The sequence below is a fragment of the Tauraco erythrolophus genome, chromosome 20 (genome assembly GCF_009769465.1).
Source record: "Tauraco erythrolophus isolate bTauEry1 chromosome 20, bTauEry1.pri, whole genome shotgun sequence".
In the NCBI taxonomy this organism is placed as follows: Eukaryota; Metazoa; Chordata; class Aves; order Musophagiformes; family Musophagidae; genus Tauraco; species Tauraco erythrolophus.
In genome coordinates, this window is record NC_141484.1 from 12641946 (window position 1) to 12668164 (window position 26219).

General features: G+C 44.3%; 1 protein-coding gene across 2 annotated transcripts in view; it reads right to left on the reverse strand.

The window, feature by feature from the left end:
• Nucleotides 1-26219, reverse strand: part of DNAH9 (dynein axonemal heavy chain 9) — a 204986-nt gene that overhangs the window by 30352 nt on the left and 148415 nt on the right. For both annotated transcript variants that reach the window (XM_086624181.1, XM_086624182.1), the window contains exons 57-59: nucleotides 15141-15334; nucleotides 11027-11175; nucleotides 7227-7354 (exon numbers count right to left, since the gene is read on the reverse strand). In XM_086624181.1, coding sequence (XP_086480307.1) covers nucleotides 7227-7354; nucleotides 11027-11175; nucleotides 15141-15334 — 471 coding nt within the window. The remainder of the gene's footprint in view (nucleotides 1-7226; nucleotides 7355-11026; nucleotides 11176-15140; nucleotides 15335-26219) is intronic.

A 26219-nucleotide genomic window follows, 5' to 3' on the forward strand; every position in this document is an offset into this window, starting at 1 on the left:
GGATTTCAAGAGCTGAGGTAATCCCCAGGTTCCAGGCAACAAACTCACTCTAAAAACAAAAGTCCAGTAATAAAGGAGGAGTGGACAGAAACTTGCAATTGAAGTGTTTCAAACAGCCACAGAAATTAAGTGGGAAAGAGCTCAGTGAAACAGCGTAAGAAAAATTGGGCGTTAAGTATCAGTTTAATGATAGGCTACGTACCTGACCTTAAGCATTTTCATCTTTAATTGGTAGCTTCTTCCTACATCTGCTTTTGTGGTGTTACGTGGCTGAAAAATAATTGCTTTCGCTTGTGTTGACATGACACCAATGATCATTATTTGTCAGTATCACTACCTTCTAACAGCCAACTTCTGGAATATTTCCACTCTAGCTATAACTGAGTGTGTTTATATACTATGCTTTTGGGATGGAAGGGATAGAAAAGAGGAATTTATGCAGCAAAACAGAGGTTGGTACTAAGAATTCATGACTTGATGAAATGAATATGTCTGCAAAAAACAGAGGGAGATGCAGTGGAGGGGATTCATGGGTTTGAAGGAAACTTTGCAAATTTATCCTTAGCACCAAGATAACACAACTTGACAGAACATGACTAACGACAACACCGGTGATCCTAATAACTGAATATGTCAATTATCAATAATGACGTAACACAGACAAAGCTGCATGAGCACCCATCACAGCGGAGTTACATGTTGATTGAAGAACCACCTCTTCTTGCTTGTTTTGAAAACTTCCTCCCACCAATTTCATGGGCTACCTCTAGACCTCATTCAGGAGGAGAAAGAGGGGATAATCCAGTCTGTCCAGCTACCTTTGGCTCAGGGATTCATGCACTCCCAATACTATCTCCCTAAACCACACTGTACAGTTTACACTGCACCAGTTTTACGTCCTCCTCATTCCCTAAGACTCCCTGAAGACACATTTACCCAGGACACAGCAAGGTATTTCATTGCTTTATTACATTTTTTCTCTGCCTGATTTTGAAGTCTGTGAAAGAGCCGTTGTGCGAGGGTAAAAGACAACTCCCTAGCATCTCTGGTTTTTCACAGCTCATGTCTAGGTCTGTGTTGCAGGCAGAAATAGGCAATGGTCTCAAAATCACTGTCTTGCTTTATGAATGGAGGGTGGGGAGCAAATCCTGCTAAAAAGGAAGCTGCTGAAAAGAAGGCAAAAAAGAGATCTGAAACATCTTCCCATGCACACTGACCGTTACACAGCAACCTGCCCTGTGCTGTTTCCCCACTTTGTGCTACGGAGCACGAGTAGCTGAGAGCAGGTGCCGGAGGATGAGGGTCTGCGGCGAGAGCTGGGCCAGGGGGCACGTGCAGGAAAGGCGGGAGCACCACCGGCTTTTCTTTGGGAATTCACTCCCGAGCACCTCTGTGTGTTTGCACTTCACAAGGCAGAACATATATCACAGGATGCAAGCGTTGCTATGGCAACCATCGGAAATAGCACCACGTACAACCCAGCACGCACCCCACGACGCGCTCCCTTTGCTGACGGCAACTGGAGACCCTTCGCGCTTCCGCAAGCGGCTCTCTCCTTCACGCCTCCTCACAAGCCACCTCCCAGGGCAAGGAGAACCGGCTGGTTTTACAAAGCCTCGTTCTCTTGGGAGATGCTCTCAGAAAACAGTCACTGCTTTTACAGTACATCCGAAAACTGGTCTTTACAGCCCAGAGACAGCCCGACACTGTAATACTCACTGCACCGTGCTGGGGTATAAAACGGGCCAGGGAGGGGGTACCACAGACAGCCCCTTCCCCGGCCCTGCTTGCTGTCAACGGTGGTGTGAGATTTCATCGCATGAGAAGATGCCACACACACGCGGGAATGGCTCCACCCTTCCCCAGGCAGCCCTGCGACTGTGTGAACCAGAGACCAAAACCATAAGGATAAGCACAGACCCTCCCACCGACACCTGGGAGGGACCTTAGGGTGCCTTAAGGGGCGAAGCTATTTCCGAGCAGCAAGCTTGCTGTTGCGTGATGTGGAGAGAGGCAATGGCAGAGCTCTGGAAGCACCAGAGAAGTTTTACCCATGTGCCTTCCCCTAGCTGAGAAATTACAGCAGCCAACTTTCCAAAGGTGCCCCACGTGCTTGGATTTCTGTGGTAGCACCCTCAGGCTGTAGCACCCTCAGGCTTTTTCAGACCTCACTCCATGGTCACATTTGGCAAGGAAGAACGCGTTCGATCCTTGCAGAGTCAGCACTATCTGATCGCTCCCTGAAGCCCTTAGCCCCCAGCGAACCTCTCCAAGCACAGAGGGGACAATTACAGCATGGAAGAGCAAGTGCAACTAATTTGTTGTCCTTCCATCTCACCCCTGAACATGCTTTCTGTTCCTCTCGTGTTGCTGGGCCCTATGAAGGCCCATCATCTTACTCGGGCTGGGCCAAACGAAGGAGCTCTGTCATCTACACACAGTGTCACTTCTCTGCTCACCACCTTAGCCCCTGAGCAATTAAGAACACGGTGGCACCACTCTGCCTTTTGCCACACTAAAAACGGTGCATCTGTTCCTATCCTCTGTTTGCGAACGTGTCTCCTCCACCATTTGCGATGTGATTTCTCCGATACCGACACAGATGCAGCACTGATCTGCCTATGTAGGTACTGGCAATGCTGAGCCAGGTCAGAACAAACATCAAAGCGGGCTTTACACCTCAGGATCTTGACTTGGCCACCGCTTGTCCCCATGCTAAAGCTGTGCTGTAGTGACTTCACAAAAATGCATTTGCGTGAGTGTTTCAAACATCCAGTCCTCAAGGACAGCACATCTTTCATCCTTGGAAGAAGGAAATAAGACAAGGGGCAATGGCTTTAAACTGAAAGAGGGGACATTTCGATGAGATCTAAGGAAGAAATTTTTTACATTGAGGGTGGTGAGACACTGGACCAGGTTGCCCAGAGAAATTGTAGATGCCCCATCCCTGGAAGTGTTCAAGGCCAGGTTGGATGAGGCTTTGAGCAACCTGGTGTAGTGGAGGGTGTCCCTGTCCATGGCAAGGGGGGTGGAACTAGATGATCTTTGAGGTCCATTCCAACCCAAACCATTCCATGATTCTATGTAGGAGCTGTGATCCCTGGAGATGTTTTATGCACCGGACTGCCATTCATAGGACTTAAACACTTTCAGGAGTGGGGTTGGTCAGCAGCTACACACCTTCCTCACATGCCTCAGCCCTCCCAGCCCATTCGTACAGACATGACTGCTGTCACCCAGTCTGAATACAGACTTAAAAACTGCTTTTGCAGCTTCAGTATCCACTTCTTCTGCTACTTCTATCTTGTAATGATCAATCAATATGTTAACCAGGTACGGTGTAGCAGCCTCACAGCCCCTATGATCAGTTCTATTGGGAAATACGCTGCTGAGGGTCACCGAAAGAACAAGTCTTGATTTGACCTGCTCTGTAAGCTGCGTTACAGCTACCACCAAGCATTTGTATAGCCTTTTCCTTAAATCTTCTTTCCTTAAATTCTTCTTCTCTGACTGTGGACAACATAGTCACAAAAAGGGCTTACCTAAAGGGCAGGTCCAAACCCTCCTGGCAACAAAAAGGGTCTTGAGAAAAATGTGATTTTGTGATAATACAAAAATCTAAATTTCTGTAAAACTTTCTTCAGTCTTTCAAGATGTTGTTTCATTGTTGTCCTACCTCTACATCAGATTCCTTTCCACCAGTTGTTACTAACAATTCAAACTATGTTTGACAGATGATATTGGAAGCTCAATGCTGATGGTTTAACCACCTAAAGAGAAGGTATCAGATCCAAATTCTGTGCCTTTATTACATCAAGAAAAATTTGGTTTTAAACCCTCCAAACCTATGAATTGTTTCTAAGGAGACCTAGAGGCTGAACCTGATATCAAAAAGATTTTTGTGGAGCTCAAAGATCAGCCTCAGTTCTTCAATGCCAACAGTTTGCAGCTGCTGGGTTTGTGCTGAGGCTTGTCTCTGCAGCCCTCAAGTAACAAGTTCTCCTTCAGACAACAGCACTTTTGCCATATGGGGCTCCTGTTTTGCAGTTGGACCATCTGTACTTGTAGAAAATAGTTTTATCCATGGACTTTATTCTCTCATCATCTATGTCATCAAATAGTATCAGGGTAGGTACTGTGATGGGAAGGGGTAGGAGTTCAGCAAAGCTGAAGCTACAAGACAGGTACAACACTGATGCTAGAGGAGCAGGAAGCTGCACTGGTCAGGCTTTGCCAGTGTAAGTGATTTTCTTTCCATGGGAATGAATAATTGGGTGGCTTTCTGTTGTTCTCTCTTATGAAATTAGTCATTCATGAAAATAACCATTTTTGGAGTGAGTTGAAAAACTTTCAAGTTCCCAGGGGAGACACGGATGCTGTTTTCTTTATTTTGCCTCCTATGATATCAGAAGGTGACATCGGCAGGTCAATACAATTGACAAGGAATTGGTCCCAGGACAGCTGCCCTTCCCAACACAACAGTGATCCTGTTTCTGTAATCCAATAAGGACTTCCCAACTGTTTCAATATCCCTGAACAACCAGTTCCCACAAACCTAATTCTCTAACTCGTTATTGCTCAAAGTACTTGACTATCATTATTTCTGGTTCCAATCAAGGACCAGTAATGAACTACATGCTTAAAAGCCACCTAGGTGATCATATCAGGTGTTTGTCTTGGAGAATGTGTGTATGAGTTGATGTCAGACAGCAGGTTGAGTGGATGGAAGAGGAGCTCTACTCCACGTGAGCTGAGGAGCTGTTCAGTGGACAGCAAAATACAGAAGTGAACCTAACAGTTGCTTTTTGTCTGCTCAGACGGAAATGGGAAGCCTGAATATAACTGTCCTGTGGGTGGGATACAGCCTTTAAATAATGAGGTTGATTAGCCTGAGTAAAATTACCCTGACTGTCTCTTGAGATCATCTCTAAACTCTCTTTTATTATTCATGCAATGATCCACAAATCCTGGGACATTTTTGTAAATTGAGTTGTCTGTGTCATTCCAGATCTTGTGCAACTGATCTACAAACACTCCTGAAACCTTTTGCAAGGTATTTGTCACCAAAAGCCTTGCAGGAAAGATCTTACCAAATAAACTACCATAGGGCAAATATTTGCTATGATCCATCTACGACTGAAACGACAGGAGAATCCTTTGTGGGATCTCACCCCCTGAATCCTGCTGTGCTGAGTGCGGATACTGAGTTTACCAGTATCTGGAGAGGTCAGAGTTTCAGCCTTGTGAAAATGGTTTGTCCAACATTGGAAGAAATAGTTTGTCCAGAGGGTGATTTCATTGCAGGTGGACGTTTGCTTGTTTTGTCTGACTAAAGGAGTCTTGTCTGCCAATGTAGGGGACACAGGTCTAGCCCCTGAGGCTGCTCTCCCTCCTTCTCATTTTACATGAAGTCCTTGGAAGAAGATGGGAACACAAAGTGAGATACAGAGAGAGGTTCTGGAGCTGAGCAGCTTGGCCAATCTAGGTGACAATTAAATGCCACTGCTTTGTTGTCACTCCACATGCCCAACCGAGACACCAAATGCAGAAACTGAAGAGAACTGGTACTGCCTGCCTCCAACACCTCTGGAGGTTTCCAAGTTTGTCCTGAGAGTGAAGTGCCACCAAGGCACGACTCCAGCTCCTTGTGGGGCCCTCACTGTCTGCATTGCTCAGAAGATCTGTGACTATAAGAACAAAGGAAGGAAGAGCTCTGACCTCTGTGTTGAATCAGTCTTGCCTATATTGCTTTATTCTAAACCAAGAACAACACAGAACTAGAATACTGACATGTACAAAGTTTTATCAGTTTTGTGACTACACCAAAGAAAATCCCAGATGACTGACTGACCCCGAGGAGACCCAGCACTGGCACCAGGCAGCCTGTCCTAATGGCCACTACTGTGACCACTGAGTTTCTCTTACAGAGTTTTCATCAAAATCTGCTGTCCCTCAGCTGAATTAATCTCCTTTCTAAGCTCATGGGGAAACCTGTCTGCTCTGTGCCACCAGAGACAGTCACACTTGGCAAGTGTTGCTGGAAAATCAGTCAGCCCAACCATCAAAATCGTCCTTTCATATAAATCTAATTTCTGCAGCTCTTCTGATTTAACCTTCGGTGTTTGCTGAGACCTCTTACTGATTGCTCTGACCACCAGAGAAGAGATGAATGGATGAAATAAAACTACTTCAAGCCCACAGTACTCATCTGCTAGTACTGAAGCAACAGACATGAAAGCTGACATTGCTAACAGATCGTTTACAAGATCTAACCATCACTGTGGAAAAGAACCCTTCACTTTGCATTACTGAATGGGACATGTCTCAAAAAGCTGCATATTTTCTTTTTCACCTTCCCAAAGGCAGATGCTGGTATTGCAGCCATCTGTATTAAAAACTCTTGAAAAGCTCAGCATTGTCTACCTTGGAGAGAGCTTGCAAAAAAAAAAGCAAAAATTAGATCAAAATATCAATGGCATTTAATCTACATCCAAAATCAGGCCTGTAGGTTCAGATCAGGACTCAAAGCTTTGTCTTAATCTAATTGTATCCAAACAATTCAGCGATAATGAACATTTATAAAATCCACATCCAGGAAATCAGAGGGGTTCCCAAGACCTGTAACGAGAGCTGGCATCACTGACTCTGCATATTAGCAAACCCGGGCGCTCAACAAATAAGTGGCTCCAGAGAGCACTTGACAAAGACAGAGCTCCTTCTGCACCCTAAAATGCTCTGAAATAGTTTGCCGAGTTGTGATAAGAGCTTCAAACATTTACCTGTTTTGGGATGCATAAAGAAATCGGCACCACTGTGGATGGCCTCTGCCTTTTTTACTGTGGTGTGCATGTTCTCATTGCTTATTTAAGTACATGGTAAGTTTTGAGTGGTAGTAAGAGAACTAGTCTAACAGCTCTTAAGGACAAAGCTCTTTCTTTATTCATGAAGGAAATAAAAGCATGGGAAAGCGTAGCACAACCTTCCCTCAGAGGACTCCCTACAACTACACACGCTACAGGAGGCTCAAAGAGCAAGAAAACCAGAACGACAGTGCCCAATAAAATCGATAGATAGCAGTAAGAAACAGTTGGAAAGCGGCTGCTTTGGACACACAGATGACACCGTGTCCCATCTCCCATCCCTTGTCCCATCTCTCCACCATTGCCAAGGCGATGGGCATCAGGTAACCCAGGCGAATGGCAGGACTGTTTCCAAAGACACCGTACCTGAAGGATGACCCAGTGACCTTCCTTTGCAGCCAGATCTAGAGCTTGCTCAGCAACTACTTCTTGCCCTTGGCCAAGGGACACGTTGTGGAAATTCCTGTTGTTAAACGTATAACCGAGTTTCTTCCCTAAAAGAAGAAAAAGAGCGATGTTGAGCACTTTCACCCAGAGCGGCACGCGGCACAGCTGGGCTCAGGCAGCAGCAGCCAGGCAGAGATCAGGCTTATCAAAAACCCTCACAGCAGAGCTATCACACTTCTCACAATAGTTATCTCGTCTCTCACGCGCTCCTCGCCAAAGCGCTGAAAGCAGCAGCAGCTTCTTCCAAACTACTTTTAATTACAGAGCGGCATCAACAAACACAAAGGTACATTATTACAAAGTGCCTCTTGTTCGAAGAACATTATTCCCCTGCAACCTTGTGCAAAAACATACTTTACAGTGATAGGAAATTAAAATCATTTCCTGCTGATTAAACAGGCTCTGAGAAGACATCATTCGGGGGGGAAATGCACCCTGCGAGGGATGCTAGAACCAGCAGCAAGGTTAGGAACCCGTTCAGTTTTCAGAAGGCAGCTGAAATGAAATCTGTGTGAGCTTCCCATGGCCCCGACCGAGGCCTCTCAGGCTTCTTGGAGCGAGAGATCAGTCATCCCTCCAGATTTCTCATGGATCTTCATGGGCTTTATCAGGTGTGCAGATGCCTCTGGGTGCCCCACAATGTGTGTGGGAAGGCCTATGGTCAGTGGACTGTGGCAGAGCCCATGGGAAAGGGTGCACCAGGAGCCACTGCAGACCACCTCCTACAGTCCCTTCTACATCCCTCTCTGCTCAGGGCAGAGTGAGAACCCCAAAACTCATGTCATTTACTACGTTGTTCTGGAGGAAGGATGGCAGCTATTTAGTGTTTCTTCATTTAATCTGTGATACTCCTTTGAACTCCCGATTTCTCTGTAGCATCCTAGTGCCTCAGATCCTTTAAGTGATCATGGCTCAAGATTCCCTGTTTAGTTTTCTGAATCTGTGTGTCACCCAAAGATGGAGAACATCAGTAGCTCCTCATCTCACAGGAGAAGCAACTGCCTGGAGCAAGCTGTCTTTGCTGTGTGCTCCTCAGAAGAGGAGCACCGATTTGTGCTGCCGGAGGGACGCAGCCCGACAAACATCCACACTGGCTCCACGCGTCATAACAGGACACATTCGGCTCAGCCGGGGAGTTGGTACACGCATCCCGATGTGCTGATCCCTTGGGATTGCCCACATTGATCTTTGCGCGCAGGTTTGCCTTCATCCAGGCAGTGCACCCTTAATTCCTGATTTCTGTTAAAAGCAGGCAAGTTTCATAGTAAAACAAGGAAAAGATTTGTCTTGCAAGACTTAGGATTCAGCTCTCGGTACAAGATTGGAAACAGATGGTCATAAGTAAAACAAACATCCCAAATCTTCCCGTTGCTCCAGCTCTCTGCTTAGCCTTACTACAGTAACCCCCTTGGATACAGCTCTTCCCATGTCTGAGAGTTTCCAGTTTTCTTTCTCTTCATCTCTGGTGGCTGCCAGCTTTTGAGAGCTGCGAATCTGCTCCTCTGCCTTCAAGACCTGCCCTCTCAAGAAGGGATGGGGCAAATTTACAGGAGGCAGGGCGCTACGCCAAACCAGGTGAGTAATAGTAAAATCAATATCAGTTGTTATTTCCACTTTACAGACAGGAACTGGGCTGCAGAGGGACACACCATGAGCCTGCGCTGGTTGCCTCACCAAGAACAATGCCAGTCTTCCTCCTTGCTCGGAGGAGAAGAGGGGACGGTGCTGCCCTTAGCAGGGAGCTGGGGAAGCTTTCTGAGCCCAAGTGTTTGCTGCAGGGTCCTCCCTATGTTGCCAAGGAAAGGTCCCATGAGTGGGCAGCATCTGGAAGAAGACACCTTCCATTCACAAGAATTATTTAGCCAGACCTGCACTTTAATAAAACCCAATGAAGGGCAGAGAAAATATCAAATACTGGATCCAAAGCGAACCCCAGCGAGGCAGCTTTAAGGCTGCTGCAGCTGCACTGAAGCAATGGTTTTATTTCATTAGATTTTTTTTCACTTTTACTTGCTGTAACTTTTCTGGCTGACTAACCCCAGGAGCTCAACTACACACATCTTTACAATTCCAATTAAACCATTCATGGCTGGATTTTAGTGCTTCATTTCCCATACAAGAAAACAACGCAGTGAGAGACAGGATCACCGATGTGGCTCCAAAGGGAAGCCAGGCACAGGATAGGACCTTCCTCATGGGAGGCCCCTTAAGTTCACCATAATGAGACTTGATGTCAGGGCAGAAAGAGCACGAAACACAATGCAAAGTCCAGGAACTCCCCAGGATGAAGAATTATCATCTGGCCTGTGGCTCAGGCTGCACCGAGCTTTAACATCTCTGCAAGCTGCTTGTGGGTAAAGACTGACTCAAACATTATTTTGGGATGACCCAGAAGGTGCATCAGAGAGAGGGAAAGAAATCCTCAGGTCAGCATTCTGCCACCACTCGCCTGGATGATGGCTTACTTCAGCATTGCTGATTTCTCTGCTGGGGCTGCTAGCCTTGCTGATGTTGAGTCTGGAGACCTGCCTGCTAAAAACCACCCAGCAGCTCTACTACGGTATTACAAATTACATTCCTGTCAGTCTTTAAGAGGCATTTGGATATTGCCCTTAATAACATGGATTAACTTTTGGTCAACCCTGAAGTGGTCAGGCAGTTGGACTAGATAATTGTTGCAGGTCCCTTCCAACTGAAATATAATATTCTATTCTATTCTATTCTATTCTATTCTATTCTATTCTATTCTATTCTATTCTATTCTATTCTATTCTATTCTAATTCTATTCTGTTCTTTCTCAAACAGTTTAAATATACTATGTTCCACACTGCCAGGAGCATGGGAGCTTGACTGAAAGTCGTGGTCTTGGAGATATGTGTAGCGTATTGCTGGAGAAGGAGAAAAGACATCTGATGAGCATAATGGCAATCTGGAGCAGCCCTAAAGCAGTACCCAAATGTGTCTGACTCCTCTGCTCCAGGGGGATGGAGCCCCTCTTCTATAACAGTCTCAAAAGAAGCGACGGCAACTGCAGTGACCTCTGTTCGACAGTCGGAAGTGACCCCATTTCCAGATCTACTGTAACTGCCATGTTCAGGCTGCAAGTGGTAATTCTTCCCCAGTGGAGCTGAGACCCGTAGTAAATTCTGCACATTGGCAGCTTCAGAGCACAGGCACTGACTGCAGCAGTCGGTGCACTACAGAAAGCATCACTGCCTTCTCAAGCAAGGCACCTTAGAGAAACCCCTTTGGCTTTGAAGCCAGCCGACAGCACTGCCTCTGACCATCCACACCAAAGCCAACTCAGGAAGGAGGAGATTAAAAACTGGAAGCTCTGCCACTAACCAGCAGAATGTTATAGGCGGCTGTTGCTTATTTTTAGCTATCTGACAGCATATTAGATATCTCTGACGTAAATTATAGGTTGTGTACAACACCAACTCAGAAATCGTTGCAGTGTGAACCACACGGGGAATCCAGGCAATGCAGGAAAGAGACAAGTTTAATTTAAACTTTAGATGAAAATCCAAAAACCTTTAATAAAGAAAAAAATAAAAGAAACAATCGCATCTTCTCACAATTATCTATTTTTAACAGATTACTCCATTATCTACAAAGCAGTGAGGAAGAAAATACATAACAAGAATGTCATGTCAAGATAATTATGCAGAAGATAAAAAGCAATGCCGTGCTATGCCTGGAGACATGATTTATTTACCTTGTTTCTCCACGTCCTTCAATGGGTCGACTCCTGGGGACAGGATAAAAAACATCGGGGTTGCAGGTCCTGATTCCTCAAAGGTTGTTGCAAAATCCAGGGATCTCCCTCCCACATATTTACTGCCAAGCTTTTCTTCTACAAAATCTCTGCCAGAAAGAAAAATGTTTTGCCAGTCTACTATTGTTCACAAAAGACAGATTTCCCTGCAAATAATCAATTAATTAGTTTTCATTTTGCCAATTCAAACAAATTAGAAATTTCATGGAAAAAATGAGCATGAAATAATTTTAGAGAGGATCTGCAGGCTGGGCTTCAGGAGCTACCATCCAGTAGCAATGTTTGGCACTTTTTACAGGGGTAAAACGACACGTGGCACACCAATACCTGACAAACGAAAGGAAGTGAGACCTACCAGCCCTACGCTGCATTCGGAATTTCAGTACAAGTAGGGGCTTGATTCTGACAAAGGTATCTCAGGAGAGAAGAAATAGTGATGTTGATGTACAGGAAACTTCCGTGTACTTTGTAATCCACACAGCCTTTGAGAAGAAAGAGCACTCCTTTAGATTTATCACCAAAAGTCACAAGAAGTCCATACGATTTACAAAATTACTTTGTTCCGGAAAGATAAAAGAGAAGAGCTCTAAGAACATCTAGCGTGTGTAGCTTAGTCTCTGCATGAGAGTCACAAGGAAAAATACAACCGAGTGAACAGGAAAAAATTCAGCTCCACAGCAGCTGCCTGAAGAGAATACGGCGCGTGGAGAACGTCCAGGCTGAATTTCCCCAGGGTGAGCTTACCAAAATCACTGCTTTAGAAAAAGAGGATGCAGTGAACATTGATTCAAAGGTAGGAAGATTATATTCAAATCCTAAGAACGAGCAGTTGCTCTTCTAGCATAGATGCATGACTCAGGCCTTTTGAAAAACTCAGTACCATGGGGAGGAAAAACATTAGCCGGTTCTCACCTGGTAGATGATACTGGAATAACGAAGCCAAATTCTTTCTAAGAGAGTTGAAAGTCTCCTTCAAGGACAAGTGAAAGGCACTTGGAATAGATATGTCTAAGGGATTGCAAAAGAAAAAGCTTCCACTTTGTCTGGTACCTCTTTCAAGTAGATTTTTCTGCTCTGGGTCAAGATATGCTGAAGAGCTACTGGAAAGCTTCAATCCACAAAACTTAAAAAGTCCATTAGATACAAGGCCACATTTTTGTTTTACATTTCTCAGCTCCATGAAATGATGTCTTGGAGATTCAGAAACACAATTAATGTGACTTAAGAGACTTTGAAATGGACCACACATGCAGGAAAGGAAGGTCTGCCCTCAGACACAGGACTGGAAGAGTGCCTACACTTGATGTCTTTCCAATAAGGTATTCATAGAGGTGGTTCACAGTATAAGCAGTAGGATTTGAGAAATGGTGCCAGAACAAAAAGCAAAAATGCCCTGCGAGACAGATGGCTGACTTACAGCTTTTCTATGAATCCAGAGATGCCTAAGATCCTCAATCTGAAGAGTTCATGTAAGTGTCATAACCATGGCTGTAGGTGCCAGCTGCCAGAGTCCTTAATCCTTCTGCATTGTTTCAAAGGTCTTTTCCTCAAGGCAGAAGTACCAGTGCTTTGGAAGGACTTCACCATGACCAAATTATACCTTGCAAGTGGCAGCTAGACTGATTTGACCTCATCATGAGTGTGGAAGCTTGGGAGCACAAGGTGTTGCAAGAAGCTCCTTGTTGATGTTCTTCAATAAGATTGAATTTACATTGGAAAATGTCTTTTGAGGAAATTATGGTTCTTGGTGATGGACAGTAGAGCACTGCCCTCACCTAAGCTCTAAGGAGTGAGTCATGGTAGAGTGATTTCTCCTGAAGGCTCCTTAGGCAACAAAACAGTCTGTCTGTGCAAATATCCCCAGGATCTGCTATGAAGAGTGGCTGAAAAACTTCCAAGACAGGGAAATGCAAAAAACGTGCACAGGGGTGGAGGGAGGATGGTATCCCTGTCATTTTAGATACTAAAGAGCTTCCTAAACTATCTTCATGGAGGTAACATATATGACATGGGACAAAAAGCGTCTTATACCTTTCCAAACAGCAGCTGGAGATGGGGTAAGGATATTCTAGAGCATCTAAAATATGAGTAGGCTACCAAATTACTCTTTGGCTCCTTATATGCACTCAAGTACTTGTCAAGACTCTCAGAGAGACAGGAAGGTTAGGACTGTACTCGTAGTCCTGTCCGTTGATCATCAACAAGGTGTTTAATATCAGCAGATTTAACTGGTATATGGAAGGAAGAGATCAGCAAGTTGAGAACTGTAAAACAACCTGTGGGATTCAACGACACTGCAGATATCCAAAACTCAGTTAATCTATTAAGACACACGGGATCTTGAAACGCTGCTGGCTGAGCCAGGCATGTTGAGGCTGAAGTCCTCGTGGTCAGAGCATGCAGCTCCCCAGTGCTCTACGGGATCCACTGCTTTTTGAAAGGTCACAGATGCAACACAACTTTGAAGGTGCTCAGGAAAACAAGACACCAGATGACCATTAGCACTCTGTGTGGTGGCTATATTTGAGGACTCTGATACTATTGAGGAGGACCAAGGAAGTCAAAGGCATTTTGACTACTAATAATTTCACATTTGCTTTTGCAGTATGAGATTTCCCTAAACAAAAGCCCTTCTTAAGCCCTTTGGGCTGAGTTTTTGACTACCTGGTATTTCAAGGAGAATTTTAGACACAAACATCTACAAACAAATTCTTGGGGAAGGCACGGTGAACTGTTACTCTTTGTACATGTTTACGTTCTATCCTACTTGTAGATAAGAAACAAAATAAAAAAAAATAAATACTCTTGAGTAAACAGAAAAGCTTGTCATGCCCAGACCCTAAAAATATCCAGCCCAGCTTTTGAACTTGGATTCTCCTACCTTTTCATAAAAGAGAAATACGAAGGAATTGAGGAATTGAAATTTTAGGTTCTAGTTATTTTTGAGCTATGTGAGTACCACCATTTTGATTGTGAGGAATGAATTATACTTGCTTTAATGAAAAATGCACTTAAAAGCTCCGAAAGAGAAGAACTTATTTTACTCAGATTAAATAACAACAGGAAAAACAGTATTTTCAGCGGAGAGAACACATGGAGGATCCAGCCCTAGAAGAGTAACAATGTAAAAGAAGATGGTTTGGAATGGTATAATTATGACTAATTATAGTATTTAATTTATAAAACATAATAAGATTGACCATAGTGAGACTTCACTCATTCTTGTCTGCGTTTTTCCACGAATTTTAAAGCACAAACAGAAATCTAGTTGATACACTGAGTAATACAATCTGCTACCCATATACACGCACATGCCAGATGGTGGAGCAATATAAACTACTGGAGAGGCAGTGGCATGAGAGGCATTGCTGAAATGTCAGAACACAGACTACCAGGACAGAGAAGGAGAAAATAAGTCCTAATGGAGTGAAAGACCTTTAGTTTCTCCTGGAACAAGCATATTGCTTCTGCATGCCTTCATAAAGTTTAGATTCGTCTAGTTACCTTCACTACATAATTTACAACTACAACTTTCAGAACTAGCATCACATGAATTTTGCATTTTACAGAAAAAGAAAAAAAAAAAAAGATGAAAACCTTCATAAGACTTTCCTTCCATACTTTATTCTTGTGTCTAAGGAACAACCATAAAGGATCTAGTAACAAATATCGACCTCTATGAACTCTAGAAGCTGTACTGATCATTAAAAGACTCTACCAGATGTAGAACACCTGCATGATGATGCTCATTTTTCACTTGGCATGTCTGCTCCTCACCCAGTGCTAGTTACACTGCTTCCATCACCATCAGTGATACAGGGCTGGATCTCCCTAAGCAAGAAATCCCAGTTAAATGAAACGTTTTGGCTGTCTTGCAGAGTTCAGAGATGACTCATACAGCAGATTCCTTTATAGGAAACCATTTTGCAGAACTCACGTTCTATAATAAATAAACCCAAAAGTATTCCTGAATTACTCCTGTTCCCTAGAAAACACACACCCAAGTTGCCTGCTGAGCCAGAGCATTACAGAGACAGGACAGAAGTGGCCCCACCTGACAGCGTAGGTCATGCGGTCGGGTCGGATGGCTCTCAGGATGCACAGGCGCTGCAGAGCTGACTTGTTCTTCCATTCCTGGGGGAACTTCTCCTTTTCAGGACACTCAGATTCAACAAATTTCTTCCACCGTTTCGCAGACCCCTCAATATCTCGATCCAGGTTTCTGAATTCCTCCATGGATGAGAGAGCCTGGAAAAAATCAAGGAAGATCTTCAGAAGAACAATCCTACATGCCTTTGGACCATTTTTCTACCATTACCGACTGCTCATGTTTTGCTCCAACAGAAGTGTCCTAGCTGGAGTCTGGGAACCACAACCAGAAACCCACCAGGATCAGACTTTGTCCCTTCTCCTTTCTCCAACTCTGTTGTCAGCACACTGTCACAGGAGCAGGACTCAACACGGGCCATTTGCAAGGCCACAGGAAAATGCACCTGGGGACAGTTCCACACTTGTGGAAGGTACACGCTCAGAGTTTTTTGCCCCGTGCATTTTCTGAACTGAAATGTGTCTCAAGGCTGCCCATGTTACATCAGCTCTAGAACCACGCTGCACCTGGCCCAGCCTTCCCTGATGGTCTCACCCACACCCCTGCAAAGACCTTCCCCAGCCAGTGAAGCCACACATGGCATCCATACCTTCTCCCCTGCAGCACAGTCGCTGTCACATGGGAGTTTGGAAGTGACAATACAGGAAAGGATGAAAGAATTTGGCATCATCCACAATGCAGTTCTCCGTAACCCAAAGAAGGAAGAAACCTGCTCTCCTGTTTTGAAACCAGAACTCAGAAGGGTGACAGGCACTTGATACCGTCAGCTATTCCAGAAATGCCTGATTTGGGTGGGAGCTGGAAATTCTGAGCCCACATCTGGCAGGAGAGCGCGTTGCTGGCACTCCGTGAGCTGCAAGTCTGCAAACAGCCTCCTTCCTGCTCCACCAGACACGGAGAGAACTGTGCAGCCAAACAGCTGGAACGTTGTGCTTTTGCATCCAGGGTGCTCAGCACCCACAGCTAAACTCAGGCTTGCCGTGCTCACCAAAACTGCTTTTCAAAGTGATGTCACTTGCCAAATGCACACCAAGATTGAGTTCTCAGTGCTACCAGTCTGTAGCAGAAGCAGGTAGCTGAAGAATGCCCCAAAGTACAGCTGAGCGAGGCAGTAAATAAATGGTAATTGCCATGAAAATGTAGCTAGATTTTTTTTGCTAGAAAGTGGCAACTATAAATGTTATGCAGAGAAGTAAAGAATCCAAATTATCTTTCATACAAGTGGTGGCAAAACATATTGCACAGCTTGTAAGGTTCTTCTGGATTTCAAGCAAAATTCTCGCTGAAACAAACATCTTCAGAGCGTTTTGCATAATCTGAAGCTGTAAGCAGTTGAATATGAAGTGGGAAAGACAAGTGAAGTATAAAAGACAGTGAATGAGCTATTTTCTAAGGAAACAGAAGGACATACTCAGAGCGAAGCAGAAGCCTCTTGATGGGCAGAGGTGTTCTGCACCATTAATGCTCCAGCTCACATCCCATACAGCTCCGCTGCGGAAAGCAACTGAGAAAGCTCCTTGAAAAATGCTGGTGTCACACCTCGTTCAGATCAACTGAAAAAACACGCACTTACCAAAGGGCTTTAAAAGTCATGCGAATGCCCTGACAGAAGTGCTGAGAGATTGCCTTGAATATGAAGCTGTTGCAAATGAGGCAGAAGACACTGAAGGCCGCCCTGCTCTAAAAACTGCAGGGAAGCCGTGCTTTCCCTCTGGAAAGGCTTCCCAATGAGAAGACAAGAGCAATGTAAAAGTTTATCTTTTCTAAAGGAATTGTAGACTCATAGAATGGTTTGGGTTGGAAGCGACCTGAAAGATCACCTAGTTCCAACCCCCCTGCCATGGGCAGGGACACCCTCCACTACACCAGGTTGCCCAAAGCCTCATCCAACCTGGCCTTGAACACTTTCAGGGATGGGGCAGCTACAACTTCTCTGGGCAACCTGTTCCAGTGCCTCGCCACTCTCAGAGGGAAGAATTTCTTCCTTAGATCTAATCAAAATCTCCCCTCTTTCAGTTTAAATCCATTGCCCCTTGTCCTGTCACTACACACTCTTGCAAAAAGTCTTTCTCCAGCTTTATTCTAGCCCCTTTAGGCACTGGAAGGCTGCTGGAAGGTCTCCCTGGAGCCTTCTCTTCTCCGGACTGAACAGCCCCAAATCTCTCAGCCTGTCTCCAGAGCAGAGGTGCTCCAGCCCTCGGATCATCTTCGTGGCCTCCTCTGGACCCGCTCCAGCAGGTCCATGTCCTTCTGATGTTGGGGGGGCCCGGAACTGAATGCGGTACTCCAGGTGGAGTCCAGGTAGATGACATCAGTTGCTCTTCCCTTACCCACCAATGCTCTAACTCCATCATAGGCGGCCACCAAATTGGTCGGGCAGGATTTGCCCTTAGTGAAGCAATGTTGGCTGTCACAAATCACATCCTTTATTTCCATGTGCCTTAGCACAGTTTCCAAGAGGATCTGCTCCATAATCTTGTCATGCACAGAGGTGAGACTGACTGGCCTGTGGTTCCTTGGGTCTTCCTTTTTTCCCTTTTAAAAATGGGGGCTGTATTTCCCCTTTGCCAGGTGGGGGGAACTTCACCAGACTCCCACAACTTCTCAAATACGATGAATACTGACTTGGCATCTTCATCCATCAGTTCCCTCATGACCCGTGGATGCATCTCGTCAGATCCCATGGACTCGTGCACCTTCAGGTTCCTTAGATGGTCTTGAATCTGATCTTCTTCTACAGTGGGCGGTTCTTCATTCTCCCAGTCCCTGCCTTTGCCTTCTGTGACTTGGGCAGTGCAGCTGGAGCTCTTGGCAGTGAAAACTGAGGTAAAAAAAATCGTTGAGCACCTCAGTCTTCTCTGTATCGCAGGTAATCAGGTCTTCTGTTTCCTTCTGGAGAGGGTCCACGTTTTCCTGACTCCTCCTTTTATCACTGACATATCTATAGAAGTTTTTCTTGTTGCCGTTGATGTCCCTGGCCAGATTTAACTCTATCAGGGCTTTGGCTTTCCTAACGTGGTCCCTGGCTGCTCGGACAATTTCTCTTTATTCCAGGCTACTTGTCCTTGCTTCCACCTTCCGTAGGCTTCCTTTTTGTGTTTGATTTTGTCCAGGAGCTCCTTGTTCATTCATGCAGGTGCCTCCTGGAGTTTGTGCCTGACTTCCTCTTTGTTGGGATGCACCACTCTTGAGCTTGGAGGAAGAAATCCTTGAATATTATCCAGCTGTCTTGGAAGCCCTCTTCCCTCCAGGGCTTCATAGAATCATACTCTACCAAGCAGATCTCTGAAGAGAGTCTGCTCTCCTGAAATCAGGCTAGTGAGCTCATTCTGCTCCCTTCTCGCCACCCTAAGGATCTTAAACTCCACTATTTCATGATCACCACAGCAAAGTTGGCCCTTGAGCTTCACATTTCCCACCAGCCTCTCCTCTGGTTGCTCTATCACTTGGAAAAGGAATTTCTAATCAATGCTTTCCAGGAACCTCCTGGATTGCTTCTGCCCTGCTGTGTTGTCCCTCCAGCAGACATCGGGGTGGCTGAAGTCCCCCATGAGGACCAGGGCTCATGAACGTAAGGCTGCTCCTATCTGTCTACAGAGGACTTCATCCTCTTAGTCTTTCTGGTTCGGTGGCCTGTAGCAGACCCTCACTATAATGTCCCCTGTCCCTGCTCTCCCTTTAATCCTGACCTATAAGCTCTCAGTCAGCTCCTCATCCACCCCCACTCAGAGCTCCATGCACTCCAACTCATTGACATAGAGGGTGACATCTCCTCCCCATCTCCCCTGCCTGTGCTTCCTACAGAGCCTGTATCCTTCCTTTCCAAAACTCCAGTCATAGGAGCCATCCCACCACATCTCCATGGCGGAGATAAATAATAGACTGAATTTAGTTAGAAGCTGTACTTCAACACCGAGTGCAAACTAGGGGAAGAAAGGAGTCAGAAAAAGGGGCTTCTTATGACAAATGAGTTCATGCTTCTAGCAGGGGAATGCCTGTAGATGACAGAGAGAAAGCAGCTGTGAAGCCATTCCCAGTGACTCAGGAGCGTTCATTGACTCAGGACATTCATTGACCATACACCCACAGCATCACAGAAGCAATGGTTGGAAAAAAACCTCTGGAGGTGTCTAGTCCAACTGTGTGCTCAGACTAGGACTATAGCCTGGATCAGGTCAGTCATGGCTTTGTCTACCAAAATGATGACCTCTAAAATGAAGCTCTCTCAGCCCCTCTGGGTGTCCTGTTGTAGAGCTGCACAATCCTCCTGGCAGAGATATATTTTTTTTTAATATGTTCAAGCTCAATCTCTCTAACTGCAATTTCTCACGGTTGATCCTTATTGTGTTCACTGCCGATAACTAGGAGAGTTTGGCTCTGTTGTCATCTTGTAGCTGGACAAACCCTTCCACCTTTTCCCACAGATCATGTGCTCTAGGATGAGAATTAGAGCTATAGGCAGGGAAGTGTTTGTAGATACAACTATAAACACGACTCCAACCAATTAAGCCTTGCTGAAAGTCACAATTTCACCAATATTGCCACAAAAGACACAGATAAGAGCAGAGTGCTTGCAATACCTACAGCACAGACCGACTCGATTTGGCACTGACCATCTCAAAGCCAAACTCTCAGGGATCGTGAGGATTTCATGAAGAAAACTGTGAGCAAAGTAGTGATTCAACAGAAGTTGTTTCCACATATGGATTAGCACTAACGTGGAGAAATGTCAGCAACAGAAGTACTTGCTACAAAATCAGTGCCACATCCTACTTTCTATGGAAATCTAGAAACCGGAGCACAGAGCATGAGAAACTGAACTTCACAGGAACAATGCCATATATTCTGATCCACCAAAACCTTGTCCTTGCAGCAATAAAGATATTTGATGCACCTCTCATAGCTGAACACAATACAATGGCAAATGTTGAATTCAGTGGATTCATCAGCGCAAGCGCTTATATAAAACATTTTAACACTCTTGACTTTTGAAGTGTCTAACTTAAAACACCACTTCAGAACTTTGGCTGCTGCTGCTTCGAGAAGTCTCTTGGTGATGTTAACACGGGAGACTCTGAAAAATTGCTTTCTTCTTATTAAATGACAGACACGTAATCAGAGACGACAGTCTCTCTCTCCCTGAACAACATGTTGCACAATCAAGAAAGCTCTGATTGAAAGTATAAAGTCTGTATTATACAAATTAACACTAAAATTTTCATTAGTCAACAATTTTAATTGCATTTATTAGGAGTGATGGTATTAATAAGAGATACTGCTATTTAAAAGCTGGTGCAATGAAAGCTATCTCAATCAGTAATCTTTCTGTGAATATTAATTGCTTTTCAATACCTCTGCTGTGAAATTTTCCAAGAAACTTAGACCAACAATAATATATCACCGCTTCCAGGCAGCAGGAGTAAAAGCAGGAATGGTACATGGGACAGCAGATGGGTACCACATATCGACCTGTGCAGCAAGGCTATTTTTGTCAACATAATGAAGAATACATTTGTCAATTAGAGTTGTCATGGAAATTGAGAGAGACACAAACATTGACCAAAATAAAATATGATTAAAAAGGCTGGAGGACTTCAGCTCCTGCCTTTGCAACCCGTGCTGTAATCATCTCTGGAAACAGGAGGGTCTTGAGTTTGTATCTTAAAATGAGCTCCGACAGCCAAACAGGTCTCTTCACACCATGTCAACGCAAGGATCATTGTTTTCTCAGAGATTTTTCATTTACTGAATCACAGACAACTTGCTTTTATCACGTTGGTTTTCTTTGACAGTTTCTCGTCTAAGTCAGAACCAGCTTTAAACTGGAGCTGCTATGTCAGCAGATCCGTGAATTTCACACATTCACAAATGCAAAGCGCTCTCTTTCCCCCCGCAGCTGTAGGAAACACAATGTGTATCAGCCATTGGCTTTGAGAAGGAAATCCTAGTTGCCATTGCAGAGCAACTGCTGGTGTCCTTACCAGGTCTCCTGAACACACGGCCCTTCAGAGTCCCAAAAGGGCCAGGAGGGAAACGGGATCTTTGCAAAGAGACAACGTCTCAGGGGGACGGGAATGAACCCCAGGGAGATGGGCACAACAAGGAGACGACACACACAGTTTCTCCTCACTGCTTGCTGCCTCCAGAGGGTGGGCTGAGTCTTTAGTGAAAAGAACAATTTCAAAGGTCTGGTGTCATTGCTACTGCATGCAATTTATCTCCCAGTGCCAGATACACTACAGCAAGTCTTTGTAAATTTATTAGACAAAACACTTGCTCTTATCACTGAAGGCAGTTATTCTAAGGACACCATCTGGTCAAAACTGGACCCAAGTTTAGGCATCACTTCATAAGTTTTTGTAAAATCAAAAAAAAAAAAAAAAAAGAGATTATCTCCATGTTTTCTTCCCCTCGGGTCTAAAGGAAATTATTCTTTTAAAAAAAGATTGGTTTGTATTTTAAACAATTTCCATAATTTAAAATACCCTGCTCCACAGTCATCTGACTCAAGAACAGCTCTGGGGCAAGGGAAGTCAAAACGGCACCTCATCACCATGCTCTGAGCTGGCATAAATAGTGTGGAAAGTACCACAGTGCAAGTAAAACCAGTGCTGCTCCTTAGACCTATTTACCAAGCCTCCCAGCAGCCAGGAAATTGTTGTTTTAAAAAAAAACATAATGAAATCATAATAAAAAAAAAATGTGAGAGGGTTTTTTTTTAATGCTATCCTTACTTTTTAAGTCTTCAGGTCATACCTTTCAGTCTTAGATCCTTATCTTGCTTTTTTACAAAAAAAAACGCTACTTAAATAAATTAGGTCTGTAAGGAACACACTGAACATCAAACGTCTCTCTATAAAAATCACACAACTTGACAACACTGGAAAGAAATTATATTTCACATTCTCACAGTTTTAATAATCTGTGAGATGATTAAATCCTATCAATAGTCACGATTTCCCTTGCAGGACGGAGATGTGTTCCTATGAATTACGTTATATGCTTTTTAAGCAGAGCGGGCTCCACAAATCAAAAGTTCACAGTGCTCAGCAGTTGTGCAACTGACCCTGAGCCCATCTTCTTCTGCAAAGGCAACGTCATTTGCAGAAGCTGCAAGGGTTTCAGTGGGCAGGGGTGGCTTTCAGCGAGCCAAGCCCACAGGCTAATGATAGTTGAAGGAGAGTTGTTTTCAGATGTCAGGGGAGGTGTGTAGCAGAGCTATCCAGGTTCAACAGAATGTTTTCAATACCAGCACCAGGATAAGATTCAAAGTTTAGAAACTCTCCAGTAATTCAGAGTATTTGATCTGGGCAGGTGTCACCATGGCTTGGCCGTGCATTTTGGAGCTGTGCTTCACCAATCCGAGGGACGCAGGTTCTTGGGGAGGTATGGGAAAGTCCCGTCACAACTCAGCTCCCCAGTTGTCTGTCTCTACATGGGCTTGTAGAGTTTGAAGCAGCTCATGTGTGACCTCTTGCAACAGGATTAAAGGAGAGCAGCTGTATGAATGCTGGATGTTTGGGAACATCATGTGTTTCCAAAACACCTTCTAAAGGTCTTACATTGTCCATATGCACTGTGAGTTCTGCTTATATAGGTTTCTGTAAATATTCATCATTTCTTTCCTTCATTTTCTGTAGGTGGCCCAAATCTCGTTAGGAAAACCAGCATCCCCACAGGTGGAGAAAGACAGCTCCTGGGAGAATGGTAAAGTTAAACCTGCGTCTGGCTTGAATTGATAGACTGGATCGTTCAGGAAGTAGACGTATAGGCAGACAAATTATTCCATTTGAATACTACTGTTAACTGGAAGGATTAATGTAGAAAATGATGGAATATTTGCCATCTTTCCCATACTAGGTTTTGGTTCGTATCATTCATTCACTGAAAGTATTATTTTCTTTTTAGCTGCGTTACTTGAATTATTCAACTTCTAAGAAAAATCTCTACCAAAGGTAAAAATAAAGACATGATGGGTTTGCCAAACTCCAATCACCTCTCAACACAAAAAAGTCATTTTAATCATCCTTATTTCTTTCATAAAATCTGACTGACAAGTTCACTGCCCCTATCTTCATTCAAACGCCTCCTTGATTTTTCCCCACTGGAAAAATTACACTGGGGTTAAAAAGTACGTAATGCCATGCCATGCCACTACACAAAAACATCCTTCTGTTTATCTGCAGCATCCTTCCTAGAGCATCACAAAACACAGACACCGTGTGGTTGGACAACAGAACTGGTCTGAGGAGTGATGTGTTGGATTTCCTTACCTTTTCTCAGAAAATTCCGAGTGAAACCTTCACAAACCAGAAAGCAATGGCTTCACCATTCACGTCCTTCCTACTAGGAGATTCTTATAGCCAACTCCACTGGATAGGAAAGGCCAGCAACAGAAATGAGATTTAGTCATAATCTTTGTGTTCTGGTTGCTCATAACCACCCACCAGATTTTCACCATTTTGCCTGAGATGTTTCACAGAGAGGTTCATATTGGCATTTTTCCTGCATTTTCTGCAAAGTTGTTCAGGTCGTTTTGAGAATGGGCCTTGAAAAGTCAGGCCGTCCTGCCAAACCATGCTCTCCATCTTTCCTCTTCACTCTTTGATGCTCTCCAGCAAATCAAGGACATACAGCTAGAGTCGGAAGCTGGCCATGGGTCCCTGATGACAGCTGGAAGGTGGTACTGGTCTATTTCTGAAAAGTTCCCTGGATTTGGCTGTTACAAATCACAGATGGGCCGTCACCATGGGCCAATGCGCAGCAAAACTTAAAGAGAAAATATGTCTCATGGACTGAAAGAGCCCAGCTGAAGCATCTGTTCCAGGATGTCACCTGCTAGAAGGCTCTCAAGGTCCATGATTTTGTGTCCTGATGTACATATATGTATATATACACACACAGGTATGGACTCATCCCTTGATGAGGCTTCTCACAGCTCTTTTCACAGCAAAGGTCTCATCCAAGATTTCATGGTGGCACCACAGCAGAGCTGGTCTTGAGAACAGACAACCAGACTAGAAGCTGCAGAGCTTCTTCTCTGAGAGCTGGTGCACTCAGGCCCCGACAGAATCCTCGCACGTGTGCCACATGACCTGCTCGAACAACCTCAGTAACGAAAACTGGGAGTGATCTATGCCCGTTCTTCACTATCTTCTATTACAAAGATTTTCCAAATGTCTGGTGTGAATCTCTCTTGCGGTACTTTGAGATGTGTCTTGCTCTACCCTTTACTGATACAGAAAACCAATGGCTCTTTCCCCTTCGGAGGTCACTTTTTGAAGATCGTACCCTCCTGTCCCCTCAATCTTGAGGCCCTCAGGCATAACCTTTCCCCTTCTCCCTCTTCTCAATCTCTTCTCACAGTTATGTGTTCAAGTATCTAACACTTGTCATTGCTCGCCTCTATCCTGTCTCCACAAGGTCCACATCTTTCTTAAAATGCAACACTCAAAGATCAAACCCGACTCCAGCAGAGGCTTGGCCAACCCTGAGTGAAGTGAAAGGTGTGTCCCTATGGCACTGTCAGACTATTCATCGCAGGAGGATGCTCCTGTTCAGATACTGGTGATACTGTGGTCCACTGACACACTGTGGTCACATGGTGGGGATCATGCACAGACCATGAGTGCCTCCACAAAAGGCTGTGTCATGTGCCTCAACACAGGTAAAGCCTTGGTGTTACCACCAGGGTTCCAGAGATTGTTCCCAGTTGAAATTTAGCTGCAGTCTTCACAGCTGTTCCTGCGAACCAACACTGCCATGCAAAGGAAACCTGTACGAGCTCCACCATGCTACAAAAATAAGGAGGTCCTTTATGGCAGATCTGGGTTTAAAAGCAAGAACTAACAAAGAGGAGCCAAGTCCAAGCCATTTGCCTTCATTACCTTTCCAAAAGCATCTTATACATCTAGGTACAGCATGTCACGTCAAAAATGGGATGACCTCTTTCACACCCTTAGTTGCTAACAGAGCTCAGCCATCAGACCTCTCTGTGGTCACTCCTGGGCCCACAGTCAACTTGTGTCTTTTCAGGAGTGCACTGCAACTGATTGTTTTCCTGGTTTTTTTTTAAGAACAATGGGACTTCAAAAGATATACAATGTCTAAAAAAGATACATTTGATAATCTAAAAGATATCTCTGATGATGCAATTACTTCCCTTTCCTTCCATTTAGAGGGTGAAAGAACATTTACATTCCAAATGACCGGCTGACAGAGGGCTTTGTGTCATGGGTGGATTGAGAGTGAAGGATGGGGGCTGACACTGCGGTAGAGATATCCAGAAAAATCCAATTTCCACTCGACAATAAAACTAACATAGTAAGTCTTTGAATATTTGATGTATCAAAATCTCTGCTCTATTTCAGATAAACATCAGATCGTTAGCCAGTAGGTTAAAAAAGAAAAGGAAAACAAAAAAGTTAAAATATTCTCAAGTAGCATTTCTGTGAGACATTGGGAACATTTCTCTGAGACTAGAGTGCTGGTGCAGACAGATGAATCTCCTTAGGAAACTTCTAGATGAGAGCAGATAAATGCACATCGAAGTGTCATAATCAATGTTTTCTATCAAAGATGCGCTAAAAGAACTGAAGAACTGAGTTAATGGAAGAAATTTAATTAAGACTATGATTTTCTGGCATAATAATAATTTTGAATGTACATGGAGAGCTGTGAGCTGAAAGCCTTTCATATCTGACCAGCCTGATCAAAGGACCTTGCTTATGCTCGAAGAATACAATATAGGCAGCAGATTGTGTCACAAGGAATCTTTGACGAGAATGAAAAATTTCAGTGTCTAAAAAGTACAGAAAGTGAAAGCTGGAAGAGGGATTTCTGTTCTTTTGTCAAAAAAATCCAGTTTTCTTAAACGTAAAATGTATGATTTGGTATTTTATCTCATAAGCCACACACGCAATCTTATCATCTGCATTCTGCAAAATTATAAATATGGAGTTAATATACTACTTTGTCTACTGCTGTTCTCCTCCTCGAAAGCTGAATTCAGTACTTAGAGCTCAT